Here is a 17,377-nt window from a genome sequence, read left to right as displayed (position 1 = left end):
ATGCAAGAGTAGTTTGAAATCCCAGGAGAAACACATGCATTTGAAACAGAAATGGTGAATGGTGTTACCTCTACAGCCTATCGCTATGTTACAAAGCTGTATCTCCATTTCCCATCCTTTAAACACAGTTACAGGCCCTTTGTCTTTCTCACACCTTTTACTGCTTTGTCTGAGCCACATGACCGAACTGTGGGGTCTTCAACGTTTACCATCTGCCAAGTTCAGGTGTGCTTCTCCACAATACACATGGACAACACTTGTCAAGCTGCCTACACCCCTCACTTCCAACATTTCCCTGGGTTCCAGGGGAAGGAAGCCTGGGTACGTGGTGTGGTCTGGCTAAGCCCCAGGCTAGATGACAAAGGGACCAGGGGACATGCCATCAGATATGCCTTCTCATTCCAAACACATTCTCTGTCATTCTACACCACATTAGGTTGTTATTAATCATACTACATTAGATTACTACTAATTATGATGGAGAAGTCTCTTTTTAGAAAGTCTTAACATGGAGTTTGATTAATGAAAGAAGATACTGCTGACAATTTTCCTTGGCTCAGCATCACCCAAGCAAAAAAAAAAGAAAAGGAAAAAAAAAAGTCTTGCTCAAGAATCTAAAGAAGATTCATGCAGAAAATTTATCTTAACACTGAAGGAACAAACAATAAAATTGGCTCCATTAAGTTTATGTTATTACATGGAGTAATGAATATTAAATAAAAGTCTTTTACAAATACAATAATACTATATTTTTTGCTAGTAAATTCCCTATCATGTCAGATAGAAAGAATTTACAGATATAAATTAATTCTTGATAAGATTATCAATCTACTATGTTAGAAATACACTAATATTTATAAAAATAAAGATACTAAAGCAACAAAATCTGATTAAACCATAGTATTCCCTATTAAAGATCAAGTACAAATGGTCTATAATTCACCTTACATACAAGAGAGGAAAAAAAGAGACTCTCAATAAATTACCCTGACTGAATTTCACAGTATAAAAATCTACAGTGCCTCAATTTTCCCTTTACCTTCAAACAGCTTCTATTTATATATAACATATACTTACTGCTCAACATTACTGAAAAAGTATATAATGAATAAAGCAAAGTGAAAACCAATATTTTAACTTGCATGCCTAGACAGATATAGGTCTAAAATGATCAGCTTTGAGATTTAAAAGTGAATAGTATGTATTATAGTATAAAAAACAATAAAAGCAAATGGACATTTACTGTTATGTCAATACCCTCTAAAGAACTAAAATGGATATATAATAATACATTTTAGTTTTGTAGCATCTTTAAAATCACAAAAGGTTTCAGAAACATTAGTAGAGTAAGAAAGCTTGCCTATAAATAATGTATTTTCCTCTAACAAGAAACTGAGTCATGATATTAGAGCCTGTTTACACTTAAATCAATGGCAAGATTCACACTGCTGCCAGTAGTAAAGGCAACAGCAGAAATACTAGCCCAGATTTGACTTCTGTGGTCAGCCCATTGTGACATCAGTCTCAAACCATATGCATCAAAACCAGATCACGTAAATTCTTGGCTGTGAGTACTGAACTGATAGCTGTGCACTTGTACTTCAGAATTCATCTAAAGACTATTTTGAGAAAAATCAGCAAAATTTTCTGGTGAAAAGCAATAAAAAAGTATAGATGTTTTCAGTTATTGTTGCATTCTATAGAACTGTAGTAGCAATTACATAACAAAATATTTTACTGAATCGGAAATATATGGGTAAGAAAAACAGTAGACTAAAAAGCTGACAATCACCTAAGGCACATAAAACTCACATGTATAAAACATTGCCACTGTCTGTACTGCCAAACTATTGAGACCACCTCCTTCTTATTTATTGTACATATTCTTCACAGAAAGTTAACAACTGAGAGTAGTTTCTCTATGGTGAAAACCAGCATGCTTCTCTTCATACTTCTTTTTATAGGCAAGTCAACTTATTTTCCACAGAAGCATGGCAGCATAAAATTAGCAGCTATAATTAGATCTTTAGGAAATATTTTAAATCATACTAACATATGCATTGATAACCTCAAACAGCACTATAACATAACAATAATTTTATGTAGCCTCTTCTTTTTGTCTTGAGGTCCGAATGTTAAATATTAACCTTAACCACATGGCAAGAACTTCTTCATCTTATAGATGGGAAATTTGCTCACTGTCTCATATAAATGGCTTCTCCTGGCTACCCTATAACTAATTACTGACGACAGCAGGCCTAATGATGGGTCTACTGTATGTTGGATGTTTGGACGCAGATTTTATTTTACTGATATCCTGGAGTTAACCTTGCAGAAGAGAAAAAGGGAATTACAAAATAGCACTATCTGTCCTTGAAAGGTAATAATACAAAGTAGAGATTAACAACTTAACACAAATGTTATTTTTGGCTGTAAATCTTTTATTTGTGAGATCTAGAAACCATTCAGTGTTCTCTTTGAACGTAAACAAAACAAAAGCTCTTTTTTGGCATCTATACCTGTACTGTATGAAGAGTGGCTGAGGTCATGTATTGAGAAGATGCTGCCATGTAAATAAAATAAGAGGATTTGGGAAAGTGCTGTTTTGCTATTTGTTTAAAGAGTCCCTATATTTGTTTTTCAAGCACTGATGCACACAACATGAAACAGAATCCACAGCCTCTTTAATCCTGCTGTTACTTATCCTTACCTCTCCATAGCAATTAACAATTCGTCAGTATTCAGTATAAAATAGGATGCAGCTGAGAGAGCAGCTATATTCTATGATTAAAGTCTTTCAGATATGCTAACTGAAAATACTTCCAGCATGTAAAGTTGCCTTTTAACTTCTTTCTGCCAAAGGCTTAGACTCAAAGAGTAGCAGCTTCTTATATTACCCCTATAGTACTCCACGGACGATCAGAAAAAGATAATCCCTTTTTTTTGTTCATTAATATAAGTCTATCTCTGTTATTTTTGTGAAAATATCTCAAGTGAGCTCTTACTACAGGATTTATTAAAAATTAACTAAAAAATTGTTGACAGCAAATTCTTCTATTTCAGCAGCTAATGAAAATTGATATTACTTATTTTGACCACAGTTTTGCAGCTTTTTTTCATCTAGCCTGCAAGAACTTCAACTGATTCTGAGCTTTTGGGTATGAGTGCATGTCCCAGATGTATCTTCACTGGGTGTCAGGGTAGAACTGTTACCATGAGAAAGATACACAAAGACACAATACAGGAGGATGCTGCAGCACACATCAGCCAAATATGTGAAACAGACTGTTTGGGAGATCAGGATCTTGGCTATGTCTTGGCACACATTTATCACAGTGTTAGTGTAGCTCATCAGGGACATAAAACACAGGCACTCTGGCAAGCTTTTTGGATTTAACGAAAATTAAACTTTCACAATGTATGTACTCTAGAGTAAAGCAAATTGATGTCAACTGACAGAGGATGCTTTTCTTACATACCATTGGAAAGTCTTTGACCGTAGAGTCATTAGCCATATACCCACCTGTTGCCCTGGCATTCCAAACATGTTTAGTGAGTGTACTGTAACAACGAAGAAGCACACCCCAGGTATTGGTCCAGGCAAGAAAAACTAAACAACCAAAACCATAAAGCAACACCATCTCATGTCTTGAAGGTTTTAACTGTTACTACTCTCTTATACATTTTTTGGTTTTGACTTACTCAATAGGCCTTTATATAACCTATGCACCAAGTAAATGAGAAACAAAATGTCCACAATGATGCAATAAATGTAGCAACATTTAAGGCAGAGTTAATAATCTCTTTCTGTCTCAGTTTCTGAATGGATTTTTAACAACTTTATTTCTGAAACTGATTAAATTCCTTCCTCTGCATCATCCTGCAGCTTTTGAGATGTCAAATGCTACAGCTGATCACAGAGAAGGCTGTTTGCTGGGACCTTACCTTATTATTTTCTGGAAGGTGGGTATAAAACTCCTCAGTCCACAAACCTCTACTGTCCTAAAAAATATTTACCCATCTAAGATCATTAGTCTGACATACCTCAGCTAGCAGTAAGTACAATGTTAGTAAAAAAGAAATACAAGGAAATATTAAGACTGGAAATAAGGTAAATTTCATACAGAAAGAGATTACAGATGAATCCAAATCTTGGCTCATGACAGTCCTACCCTGACTTCTCAACCAGTATCCCATATAAGTCAGAACTTCTTTTTTAGTCAGCTGGAAAATGTAAAGGATTATACATATATAAGCCTCATATATATTACATTAAATGATATTTAATAAGTAAACACAGTTAACATTTTATGTCCTTATTTCTCATTCTCCAGATTACCTTATTTCTTCATGTAGAAAAAAGACAACATGGTTCTTGACCTATACCATGAGAATTAAATAACAGAAAAAATTACTTTTACTTGTCCATATTTTTTTTCCTGGAATGTATTGAACTAATATTTTTTTGCTATTAAAAACTGAGGATTTTGCTGTTGACATTCATTCTTCCTTCTAAATTAACAAAAACTCTTAATAAACCTGGCCTTCTAGAGCATGCAAGATACAAACTAAGAAGCAAATGCACTTTGCAGACTAAACCAAGTAACATTTTAATGCTTGCCAGGCCTAAACATGAAAGCATACAAACAGGTAAAGACATTTCATCCATTTAATGCAAAAATAAATTGCTTGGCAATTATGTAATATACTGATTTTCCCTCTTTTTCTTATCTTTTTTCTAACTACAGCTTAGGCTATGAACATCATAAATCAAATTCTGACTTTATTTGGTGAGGCATGTACTCAAGCGTTCACATCTAGCAAGCTCTTAATTAAGCTTACCGGTATATAATTTTCTCTCTAGTAGAGCCTAAAGGATATTCAGGATTATTTTTCCACATTTATATAACAAGATATTTAGTAAACTTTTGTAGAAATTAACAGAAAACTACAGTTAGCAGGAGAGGTCAATGTGGTATAAGAGTATACAGTAGGTCAGACATATTTTCAGAATAATTTCATTATAATTAGAATGGCTAAAGTCACTGCACTAAGTTGAACCCTGAAGCAGAAAGGTTTGTGTAACCTTTATAATATGTTTGAGGTTGGTTTTTTTCCCTTTTCATTCATGCTGAAAGAGAAGAAAACCCAAACTTTCCATTATATATCTAGAGGCTCTTGTTAAAAACATTTCTGAGGATAGCTTTATTCACTAAAGGTTTTTATCGTATCTTTTGAATTATATCACATACAATGCAAGGAATGAAGCAACATCTGCTATCTATGAATGAGGACCGTTTCAATATATACTCAAAAAATATAAATTGTAACAGATTTCAAGCCAGTATGTCATGTTCAGTAAATGGATTGTCAACACTTATTTCAGAATATGAGTACACTGCCATAGAGAAATGCATTTTGTTAGAAACTCAAAATATCAAAAGCAACACTAAATAAACTAAAAACCAAGACAGTGCTTCTGGGATAATGCCAAGGTATCACTGTGTTTGTCAGGCAATTGCAACAGTCATTAATGATGTTCTTTAACATCAAAAGAAGCTCATGCACTTGAGAAAATATTTTGAATATATTAACCTGCAAAATAAAACCTTATTGTGAAGCAGAAAATTCAGCTGTGAACCCATTCGTTCCACTTTTTGTTCTTGCTGTTTTCCAACCATTAAGATCACAAAACTCAAAAGTTTTTTCTTTTTTCTAATAGGATGTAAAATTAGCATACCAAAGCCCTGAAATGAGTTAAGAACTTGAAAAATTCACCCACAACCTCATTTTTTCAACCAGATTTTAAAACTTGGTATTTTTTTTTCTTTGAAGAATGCTGTCAATATATACTCATATTACACAAATTTGTCAATTTGAGTGTTTATTCAGAGGCTTCAAAACAATTCAGTGCAAATCAAACATGACTCAGCAGTGGACTAGAAGACACAATGGAAGAAAAATATAAGTTTAAATTAGGAAAAAGTGCCAAATGACAGAAGAGCACTCTATAAAACTATTTTTGTTCTAAACCCCATCTTTTTGAAGGGAACAAATTAAGGAAAATTAAAATCTGTTAATGAGACAAGAAAACATTCCAATAGAAAAGCCTTATCTCCTTCACCTTTATTTCTCTATTATAAAGTCACCTAAGTTTTCTCAAAGAAATTTTCCTATTAATATTTTAATCTCAAATTAGCTGAAAGGAAACATGATTTAAATAAAGTCAAAATAGCCAATTGTTAAAAGCTTTGTAATTTTTTATTTTTACTTTAATTTACTTTAAACTACTGAAAGATGTAGTTGGTGAATTGTATATTACTAAAAAAATGTAACAAAACTTCAAACAAATGTGCTATTGCAGTATGTGAAAGAATAGTTTTAAATGTGCACACTAACAGGTAAGTGTGCATGTAGGTCTGTGGATGTCTTAAAATTGAACTTTGAGCCCTCAAGCATAAGGTCGCTACTTCTTCGCTGCAACTGGTATGGACTTGTGTAAATACTGACATAAGCTGCATTTCCTGAATCCTTCATTAAATAAACTGACACAGAACAGAAATTACAGAAGACTGATTATGAATTGTGTCTCTGTGTACAGACTATTTAGGTTAGGAAAATCACGGCAAGGATAGTGCGGGTAGTAGGGACTGGAAGGATGGGTCCTGGAAGAAGAATGGCTTTCTAGAAAGAAGATGTCTCTGAAAGAAGAAATTTAAGATCATGGCTGATGGAAAGATTCTGAAAACGAAGAGAGATCCTGGATATGAATGAGAGGCTTTCACCCAAACGCAGGGGAACTCCCAAGGACCATGGCCAGAAACACCCAATAGGCACTGCATGAAGCTGCATGGCAGAAACCAACATGATTTTTTGCCTGACTGCCCCAGGTCAGCAGTGACCTCCCTGTTTGAAAGATAAGCTGAGATCTAGTGAACACAGTGCTGGGTGGGAAGGTGAGAGAGTGGGTGCAAGAGATGAAATCAAGTTGAGTAAAAGCTCTCATCTCATCTGTTCTTAAAACAAATTTCAGTATCCAGATACACTGCAGGTTCTTGTTTACTCTGTCTTTCCTGTTATAGTTACAGAATAGGCTGAGCTTCACTGCAGATGGTAGGTCTACAAGTTCCTATTAATTTTAGATAGCTGAAACCAGAAGCTAGGCATGCTTTATATCCAAAAAAGAAGCAAAAAGAGGACTAATCCAGTGCTTGTTTTCTGGCAGCTGGGGATGGGTGGAAGGGTGTGTGATCTGAATTGCCAGAAGGTAAAACACAATGAGGTGTGCAGAATTAAGTCTTAAAGTTAACAGGACTTCGTGTGTCCTTAAAAATGAGCACAGCTTCTGCATTTACCCCATTGACTGGTCTCATCTCCTTTTCCCAGTGACGCAATTGGTAAACCTACACTTTGCATCATGCATATTTGCTCTTATCCATTAGACTGAACAGCAGGACTAGCAAAAAAAATAGTCTTCTACAATAGGCAAAGGCTCAGTATGTTTCAGAGCAAAACGATTGTAACTGCTATTTGGAGCAGAAAATGGTACCCAGATACTGTCAGTGAGACAGAAGTCTCCCCAGTCTCACAATACAGGTAGTACACAGAAGCCTTCTTAGTTTCTGCTTCCACATAACCACTGCAAAAAAAGACTCAGAAGAGCTTAGGAAAATAAAGACCTGCACATTCCAGCTCAGGGAAATCCCTACAGACACAACTGTGCAAGCTAGTATGACCTGGATAGACCAAATCCTGGCACATACTTGAAAGAGATTAGGGTGAAAATAGGACATGGAACAATGGCCAGGCCTGGAAAATAAGATAGGGTCCTACAAGTGCTTCCTCACTTGTCTTAATTAACATCTCTATCACTAGTGATGGTGCCTCCCATTCTTTCTGATTTTTCCTTTTTTTTCTCATTCTGCTTCTAAGCAACTCCCTGTCATCCCTCTCTTCCCATCTGCATTTATTTCTAACTTTGGGTGACTCTTCTCTCCAACACTACCTCAAGACTTTCCCTCTCTTTTATGTCAGTACACTAAGCTTGTTTTTCTTTCATTTCTCTTTTGAAAAATTATTGGAGCACCTGCTGTAGTTTACGATTTTACCTATTTCTGTCTCAAAACTAAAACCAAACCAAAAATATGAAGAAAGATATTTCTTTTATTTTGTCCTTTTTTCTCATTTGTTTTCTTACTAAGTTATACAGCTAGCTTCAGATCAACTTCTTAGCCCTTTCGTTTTTGGATTCAAAATAACTGACATGTGCACATACAGCCTAGAACATTTCATGGAATTGCATTTAAAGAATATGATTACATTCTTAAAACAAAAGTTAAACCAAATTTTGTATTCTCTTACTATAATGGACGATATTTCAGCAGTGATACTCAGCTCACTTATATTTCTCATGTCTCCTGGCCTTTGGCCTTGTAAAGAAATGATATTCAAATTTCAGTGTTGCAGTAAAATACAGTAGTGGAAAAGCCCTGTATTTTGCTTGCCCTGACAATCTGTTGGGATGGGATTATAGTGTTAATTCCCATACCCATACAGGATCTTTTTTCTTTCTCTTTTACATAACTAAGCACAAGTAATCTTGGTCCCTTGGCAGTATAAATCTTCAAGAAGAGTTCATTCCTAGGAGTTAATTCCTAATTAAAACAATTCAATTTTGTTGAAGCAAGTAAAATTTGTCTATTGATTGTTTTTAGTGTTAAATACAGGAGTACCAAAAAAAAGAATGTACTTGAAAGAACACACACAAAGACAAAAAACAACTGCATCAGGTGAACCAGCTTCCAGAAGAGAAAATGCTAATATTATTTTGGTAAAAACCAAGGAAAATGATAGCACATTAAAAAAACAGCAGTGGACAATAATGGGCCTACTACTCACAGAGATGCTTCTCAGCTCATTACCTTGATTTTATTTCATGCCCACTGCTAAGCAGATATCCCCACATCTATGCCAAACATGCAGAAAACTGCAACCGCATTAATGTTATACTACATGTGTTATCAAAAGGGCCACATTAACCATGTAAGGCTGGGTCTTCAAATGCTTTTCATTCAGGCTGGCAATATAAGCAGGTGACAGCTCTATTTATTTATTGGTACTACATGTAATTGTAAATTAATGCTTTAAAAAAAAATCTCAAGGCTGTATTGTTTTGCAGAGGGGTTATAGCATAGGGAATATTTAATTACACATTCAATTAATATTTAATTACACAATCAGTGATATTGCTGAAGACCAAAAAATTGACCTAAAGGAGTGTTTTAGAGTAGTTTTAATTGACTTGTATGTCTGCACACAGTCCAATGTTTGCAGTGGTCATCTCAGTCATGCTGTTCTTGACAAATTCAGGTCCACGGTGGCCTAAACCCTCATGCCATGATAGCTCTCTATTCTGGAGCGCCAAAGACAGCAAAGATGCTTGTTTAACAACAACTTTCTATAGACACCTGGAAATCACTTAAATACAAACCCACATGGCTACATTTTTTTTTCTCCAGCTGCAATGGCTAAGAAGCAGTGCAAAACAACTAGATTTTCCAGCAGCCTAATCTTATGCATGGTTCAAAAGGAAGCTGATTTATTCCTACCAAACCCTTTTCAAAGATAAACTCACTTTTGTATGACAGCCTTTACTAATAGTTCCACAGTTTAAGTGGAACTGCTTGCTCCTCTGAGCAGTAACAAGGCATTTTAAGTTTCCTTTTTTCTGTCACACTTCATTTTCTTGAATATTCAGTTGAAAACATTGAGGAGCCAGGAAGGTATTTTCTTTGTCTTAAGTACAGCCATAAGAAGCTTGAGGAGTATTAGAGTAAAAAACAATAGTAACTCATACTACAATTGCTGCACTTGAATAATACAGCGGTATTTTACTGTAGGCACATTTCAAAACCCATGGCAAAGAAAACATCCTTGAACAAAATAAAGATGGTTTTATTCAACAATAATCAGTGTTTGCAATTACTTTATTAATCTTAAGCAAAAATCTTCCTTCTAGAAACAAGCTGTTAAAAATATTGTACAAATTGCCATCACTTACCTCTCCTATCATTTCTGCCTGCATTTGTGGATTTGTCAGGAGGGCAAGGGCAACGTCCTTCGCATTTCACTGAGATTTGTTTTCCTGAGACACAGGCTTGATAGTCTAATTTGCACTGTAAGGAGAGAGAATGACTACCATTAACACAAACATCTTTTATAATAAAAATTATAGCTCTTTAAGAAATTTGAAGCAATCTTTCATGAAGTGTTTAACTCTCGGCAGACACAGATGGTAAGAGACTTTTTCTGCAGTATGTGCTGTCTTTGTATCGAGGATTAGATAAAGCTACAAAGTTTTTGTTCCCTAACCTGGCTACAGTTTCAGGCTCAACTCAGGCATGTATGCACTTGTGGTGTTAGACTGATTTGAATATGCATGTTAAATGAAGTAGACTACATTGTTTTTTATTTGTATTAAATGAGCAAATAAACAAGGCAACAAAATTCAATATTAGTAAAAAAGCAATTAACAGTGAATTGCTACAGAATTTATCACTTAATTTCTACCTTTAAGATGACAGCAGCAAAAAGCATAATACATAAAATGGAAAGCTTTGCCTGATGTAATTCTGCACAGCGACAGATAGCCTTTCCCAATATAAAAAAAAAATTAATTTGCATGTCTCTGATCTGTTTACTTACAGCTCCAATTCAGAAACCATATAATAATTAAATCTAACCACGAAATGGAATTGTTGTTTCAAGCATATAAAAATAACAGTTAAAGACCACATATGTAGAAAATAACATTGCTGTAAGCATTGTAATTCTTACTGAAAAGCTGAATTTATTACAAAAGAAAATTTCTTGACATAACTTTCTGTATGATGTTTTGCCAATGTAATATTAGAAAAAACACAATGGGGGGGGGGGGAGTTAAATATCTACAAAGAGCTTTTTCAGAAAAGGACAGGAGGAGATGGTTATGGAGAACACTTCATCCTTGAACAAAAGATGGAAGATGTCTCATTAGTCAGGTAAGTGTAGGAGTCAGAAAACCAGTTCAATTAACAAAAATACTAAGTTGAGATTCTATGCATCTCAGCACTTCAGAAGACCAATCTCTCCAGACTTTGTGCCTTGTATTCCCTTGACTCATCTTATGTTTGGGTATCTAACTTCTGTTTACTGCAATTCCATTATACAATTATCAGTATTTCTGGCAAACTAGCTAAAGTTTAAGTTGTTCTGTCTCTTCTTAAACTGGGAGTGGAAGGGGTGGGGGTGGAGGGGGGAAGAGAGAGAGAAGAAGGGAGGAGGAGTATTGTAGCTATGTAAGAATAAAGGAGCCTCCTTAAAGACAGCACCTGAAGTTTCCAAAAGTATGCAGATCAGAGATTACAGAACACTGTGAATTTACAGAACTATATCCACCTTTCATGCAGTCAGACTTCTAACCCAGTAACACTGTCATGCAGCTCTCTACCTAGCACAAGTTGTATCACATCACTGCATTGAAATACCTTTTTCATCCTGGCAATACCAAAAGGAAGACATTTAGGAGAGAAAAGAATACCTCAAATTTTGTGTATTTACATAAAATCATTATTACAGTTCAGTTCTGACTGTGCTACCTTTTGCTGAAAAGGCATGGTTAACCAAAGCTAAAAGAATCTAAAAAGATCACACCAAAACAGCAGATCTGCTCCAACTGAAACCTATACGAAGAGCAACAGTATCTCTTAAAGGACCAGAAAATTGAAGCGCAGCGAACAGCTCTGTCTATGCTGACTATGAAAAAACTGAATACCTTTTGCATCCCTGCACAATTAACCTGGCTGGACAAGGAAGCACTTGCATTAGCCATGATGCCCACCAGACCTCTTCCCAGGCAGTGCATGACAATTCGTATTTTAGTACCTGAAACAATCTTCAGAGCTAGCAGAATGGATTGCAAATACAAATTTAAAAGGTATTTCTGTTAAAAAGAGGTATCTTCCTTTTTTAAGATCTGAAAATTTTTATTATTCAATCTTAGTAGCTTATGGAGTCAAACCTACAAACAGCTGTGCTTTAGGCTTTGATTACACCTGTTGGAGACTAAACTTAATGAAACCACCACTTAAAACATCAAAAATGGACATATAAAACCCATTTCAGGTTTATTTTACTGAGATCAGCACGAGTGCAAAACAAAGGAATACTTTTTTAATTTTTTAAGATTTCTTTAATCCTTTCCTTGAGACATTTTTTTACAAAACCCAGTGCTTCTATTTTGTTTCACTCAAATGTTTCTTAAGAAACTAGTAAATACTTCAAAGCTGCTGCAGCTAATGATGAGCTGTAAGCTTAGTCCTTTTGGTTTATTTTTCTTTAAAGTTGTCTCCTCTGTAGTATTTGCAAGGAACATTACCCTTTTCCATGCTATGAAAAACATAATGCACGACTCCTGTCATAGGCACTGATACTTGAAGTCAATGAGTACAAAGTCAGTACATAACACTTCCAAATCAGGACTCCCATTCACAGGTATGCTAACATTTTATACTCACTGAACCCATTTTATGAACAGGCAGGCAGCAGAGACAGATTCCCTGTCTCCAGAAACAAAGCAAAATCCTGATGTTTCTGTAAGTCAGGAATGAAACAAGAGGCTGCTTTGAGAATTTCATATCAGTAGCTAATTACACCAGGAGTATAACCCTGGTTCAAACCTCTTTTGTCTATTGTCCAAATAAACAGTGCACTAGGATACTGCAAATGCAGCTCAGCTAAATAAAGGTAGGCCAGACTTCCTGCAACATTACTCTCAAACTGGCAGAAGCGCAAGCAATAACCTGAAAAACTCCATAGAAAAAGAAAACTGTGGCATACAGAATACAAGGACATGATGAGAATAAAGGAGAGTGTTTGGAATAGTGATGAAGTAATTTGTTTTATCATGGAAATACCTGAAGAGGTTAAAGAGCAGAAAAATATATGAACTATTATGTTATGTATAGGAATAAAATAATTCCAATTTGTCTTTATTAGTGACTTTTCTATATGCAGAAAACATCACAAATTTTGCAAGAAACCCAACTGTTGTATTTCACAATATTCCTTATTTATGCTGGTTTTATAAACTGTTAACTGCTTGCCCTACTTTCATCACAATCCGTTATATGCATGAAAAAAAAAACATTTTACTTCTGAATATATCTAGATTTTTTCCTTCTGCTCTTGGACTCCCTTTCCTCTTAGCATACTAGTTTTCTACCCTGGAATTTCACCATGTCTCATTTGTACGTTTGATTCTAAGCTTGCCTCAACACTTGGAATTTTCACACATTTTGTTTCAAGACAGAAGAGTAAGTATTTCTGACTTCAGAGCAGTATGCTGAAAAATGCTTAAAAAAGGAATAAATCATTTCAGTACAGACAAAGAATATGTACCATGTCAGGGTCTCTTGGCAATATATTTCAGCATGAAAAATTCTTCATTTATGTACTGTCAAGTGTCCCACAGAAAAATGCTATTTCTTTACTCGTATTCTGCCTGTTTGAAAACCTGTTCAGTCTTAAATGGGCTTGACAGTCTTCAACATTTGCCCAAGGTAGCTGTTTAGCGAACTAGAGACATGCAATTAAAATCTGTGGCAAGAACATGTATGTCATCTTTAGACAGGATTCTTACAGCTTTACTCTTATTAAAGATGAGAACAGTTACATTTCTGAAACAATAACACTGTATGCTATTTTGATATACATGAGCTCTGATTTTAGAACTCCTGTTGTAGAGCTGGAAAGATTAAATGACAGTGATACATTTTATTAAGCTTTGCCACCTTCCATTCCAAAGTAGCTACCTCTGAAAGGTTTCCAACAGATCTCTGTAGAGCCTAGTCTTGCTCCCAAATTGAAAAATAAAAACCCACTTAGTCTTCCATGACATATAATGAAAAAAAAAAATACAAGTGGAAAGTACTATTATTTTTGTGTTCATTTGACAGGCATGAATACAAGGTCAGGACACACTTTATTTATTACATGAAATTCCAAACAATCCCAACTTCCCTTGTATTTGTAATATGGTGTGATATTTGCAATATTTGTTGTGATATTCACCAAGTTCCAGGTGAATATCACACATTTCCATATATACATGGTTACCTTTAGAAAAACCCCAAATGATCCTCCCATGAACAACTGACTAATTTTTCAAATATGAATGACAGTTTGCATGATATTAACATAGGGGGAGGACACTAAAAAAAACATGTGACTTGGGAAAAGCTTCTGATGACTTCAAATACATAGGAATGCTCTATAAAAAGGAGTAGTAAGTCAGCACAAGTGTCATGTATACAGAGAGGTAAAATCTCCATGTTGGGCAAAAAAGAATATTCAAAGAATATTTGTACAGTCTAGAAGTTTTCAAATTAGCTGAATTTGATATTTATATCTTTGAACACTTGATCTGGCTAGGCATACTTGCAGCCATTGAGAAACTTTGAAGGGCAAAAAATGCACTATTGGACTGGAAATGAACAGAAGATGAAGAAAATAAAAAAAAAAAAAAGGAAGGAAAAGCTGTTCTCAGAAAATACAGCTTTTGATTTCTGGCCACCTGGAAGGAGAGGGACTATGCTATAGAGTTTTATTAGGCACAACATAATAGTTCTAGTTTCAATCTATGTACAAACTTCTAGGAAACGCAGATATACTAGATAGCAAGTATCTTGATTTTATCAAGGCATGTCATATTCCTTTACATTCCAACCTGGTAAGCCATACTGAAAAGCATGCTATTTGTGTGCTTATACTGTAAGATGAGTACCAAACTAGTTGAATGTAATCCTCAGGGAATAGTGATCAATGCTCACTTAAATGGTTAAAATGGAAGGCTGCACTGAGTGGACTTCACAAGGGTAAGTCACAACCCTGGAACTATTCTGTCTTTTCATTAATGGCTTAGAATATGAAATAAAAGATACCCTACTAAAGAAGGGAAGAGGCTGGAATAACTTTAGAAGGTAGGAATATAATAAAATACTCAATGGGATAGGCTAAAATATACTGTATTTTAATATAGACTATAGTTATGTTCTACTATTAGATATAACAATCACATTCAAAATACAAGCTACGGAACAACTGGCTAGACATGCATTTCAATCGAAAAAAAAAAAAATCTAGTGATCATTATAAACAATTGAATGGGGTTTAAAAACAGTAACATACCAGGACACATAAACAGGACTTCAACCTGCAAAACATGTAAAATAATTCCACACAGATCTGGCAGTGCACTTTGTGAACAGGGTTTCCAACAAGACAGAATTAACCATAAAAAGGAAAAGAAAACAAAAAAAACCTCAAAAAACCAAAAGAAGAGGACCAGAAAACAGTCACCAATAAGCTCAAGGAGAAAATATGTTCAGTTTAGAGAAAAGCAGATTCAAATAACAGCTGTCAAATAGGTAAAAAGTACCTAATAGATACCTGAAAAGAATACCATGACAAATATTACATGAAATAATTGACTTAAATTGCTGCAGAAAAGTTTCAGATTAGATGCTAGGAAGACTTTCTAATAATAAGGGTAGTGAAGTATTAAAATAAATTGTTGGAGAAGTTTATTGAATCTTAATGATTGTCTTTACAACCAGAATTAGATAAATCTGTCAGGAATTACAGCTGTGTAGTTTATCTTGCTTTGAGAAAATGGGTGGACCAGATGGCATCAAGCTTATTCAATGCAGAAGCGTAGGATAGACCTGCTCTGAGAATGAACCAATGTCATGAGATTACTGCTTGCATAAATCTTGTTCATTTATTGCAGAGATTGAAAGACATGAATGAATGAACTAGGGAGACCAAATGTAAGAAGAGAAAAATAATGCTTATAACATTTATGCTGGACCATGGATATTGGATAACTTCAGTAAAATTCTGTTTGGTACTGAGGGTATTTGTGCTCTCCTGAGCTCTTGAAAACCTGAGATCTGATTTGGGAACATGCTAAATATTTTTAGGTAAACTGAAAAAAAATTAATTTAATGTATAAATGATTTGCAATGTGAAACATGAAAAACCCTATCCTTTAAAACTGTGTGTCCAAATTTCATGGATAATTATTTTGTTTCCATCTGTCTGTAGAATCATTTTCTATCTGTAAAACAACACTCAACATGCACAGGGACTATATGTAAGACAGTGTAAATTAGTTACTATTTGCAGAATTCTCAAAATCTACAGGGAATAAAGACATATTAAAGCAGATGATAAATTTAGTTTAACTGTCTGGGTACTGTATAATAAAAGATATAAGACTATACTAAGCAGTGCAGAGAAAACAAATTGCTGATTAGATACAAGAGAGGAATGTCCATTCTGTGTTTTGAGTGAAGAGCTCTGCGGAAGAAATAGGAACATAATTAAGACTGCAGTATATGTCTACCCAAAAAGACATATTTGCTGCTTGTGCAACATTAACTTGAGCATTTCCCAGCATTTTGTCAACTGTGTTCCTTTTTGAGAATGCTACTACCTCAGTAGAAGACAATATACTTTCACTCAGTAGTACTGTCTTGCCAAGAATATCTAATGGCTTTTAAAGTAACTAAAGCTAAGTAGCAAGAGAAATGGCATGTATCCTTAAAGTAAGGAACAGAAGCTCATCCTTCAGGATGCGCCTTCTGATGCCTTCAGGAGCTGTCTGCAGATACTCCCTCCAAATCTTCCTTTCCTTCACATTATATATACTGAACAGATAGAAGCAGATATGTACTACAGTATGCAAGTCAGCAGAAGCTAGCTGTTAAGTGTGTTCTCCTGGATCTCCAACGTGTACTCTGTCCATTACATGCTTCAAGCCCTTGATACTGAAAGAATGAAGTTTGGCCAGATATGTCAACATACCCTATTCCACCATATAAACATAACTTTGCAGTATTGGATGAAGTGTGAATTCAGCGTAGTCTTTTAGAAATTTTCATGTGCTGAGGCATGAAACACAGGAATGCTCTCTAGAACACCATCTCATTTAATGCTGAGCATTTATTTTTAGACAACCAGTAGCTAACAATTACGCAACTCTACAAAGAATTTCATCTCTAAAAGGTCAGTGTCACCTTTAATTGTACCTAATCTTAATGAAAGCTCTGTATAATTCCATGACTTTTTTGTGCATTTATAATTAAACAGGGCATGCTATCTAATTCTAAGAAAAAAAATACACTTATTAACAATTATTATTAACATCCTTGTTCACTCAGCTCTAACCAATCTTCCAGGGTACAGAAAAGAAAAAATAAGTGAAGGTGAAGCAGGTGAAGCAGGGAATATCTGTAGACATTGGAGAATTCAAAAACCCTGATCTATAGATGCCTTT

At 34.9% G+C, this 17,377-nt stretch overlaps 1 protein-coding gene across 2 annotated transcripts in view; it reads right to left on the bottom strand.

Annotated features, from left to right (window-relative positions):
- Positions 1 to 17,377, bottom strand: part of SPOCK3 (SPARC (osteonectin), cwcv and kazal like domains proteoglycan 3) — a 179,945-nt gene that overhangs the window by 40,853 nt on the left and 121,715 nt on the right. For both annotated transcript variants that reach the window (XM_034064685.1, XM_034064686.1), the window contains exon 6: positions 10,061 to 10,175. In XM_034064685.1, coding sequence (XP_033920576.1) covers positions 10,061 to 10,175 — 115 coding nt within the window. The remainder of the gene's footprint in view (positions 1 to 10,060; positions 10,176 to 17,377) is intronic.

The sequence above is a fragment of the Melopsittacus undulatus genome, chromosome 7 (assembly GCF_012275295.1).
Source record: "Melopsittacus undulatus isolate bMelUnd1 chromosome 7, bMelUnd1.mat.Z, whole genome shotgun sequence".
NCBI classification, from domain to species: domain Eukaryota; kingdom Metazoa; phylum Chordata; class Aves; order Psittaciformes; family Psittaculidae; genus Melopsittacus; species Melopsittacus undulatus.
Note: the sequence above shows the minus strand (reverse complement) of the source record. Positions and strands in the feature narration are given on the sequence as shown.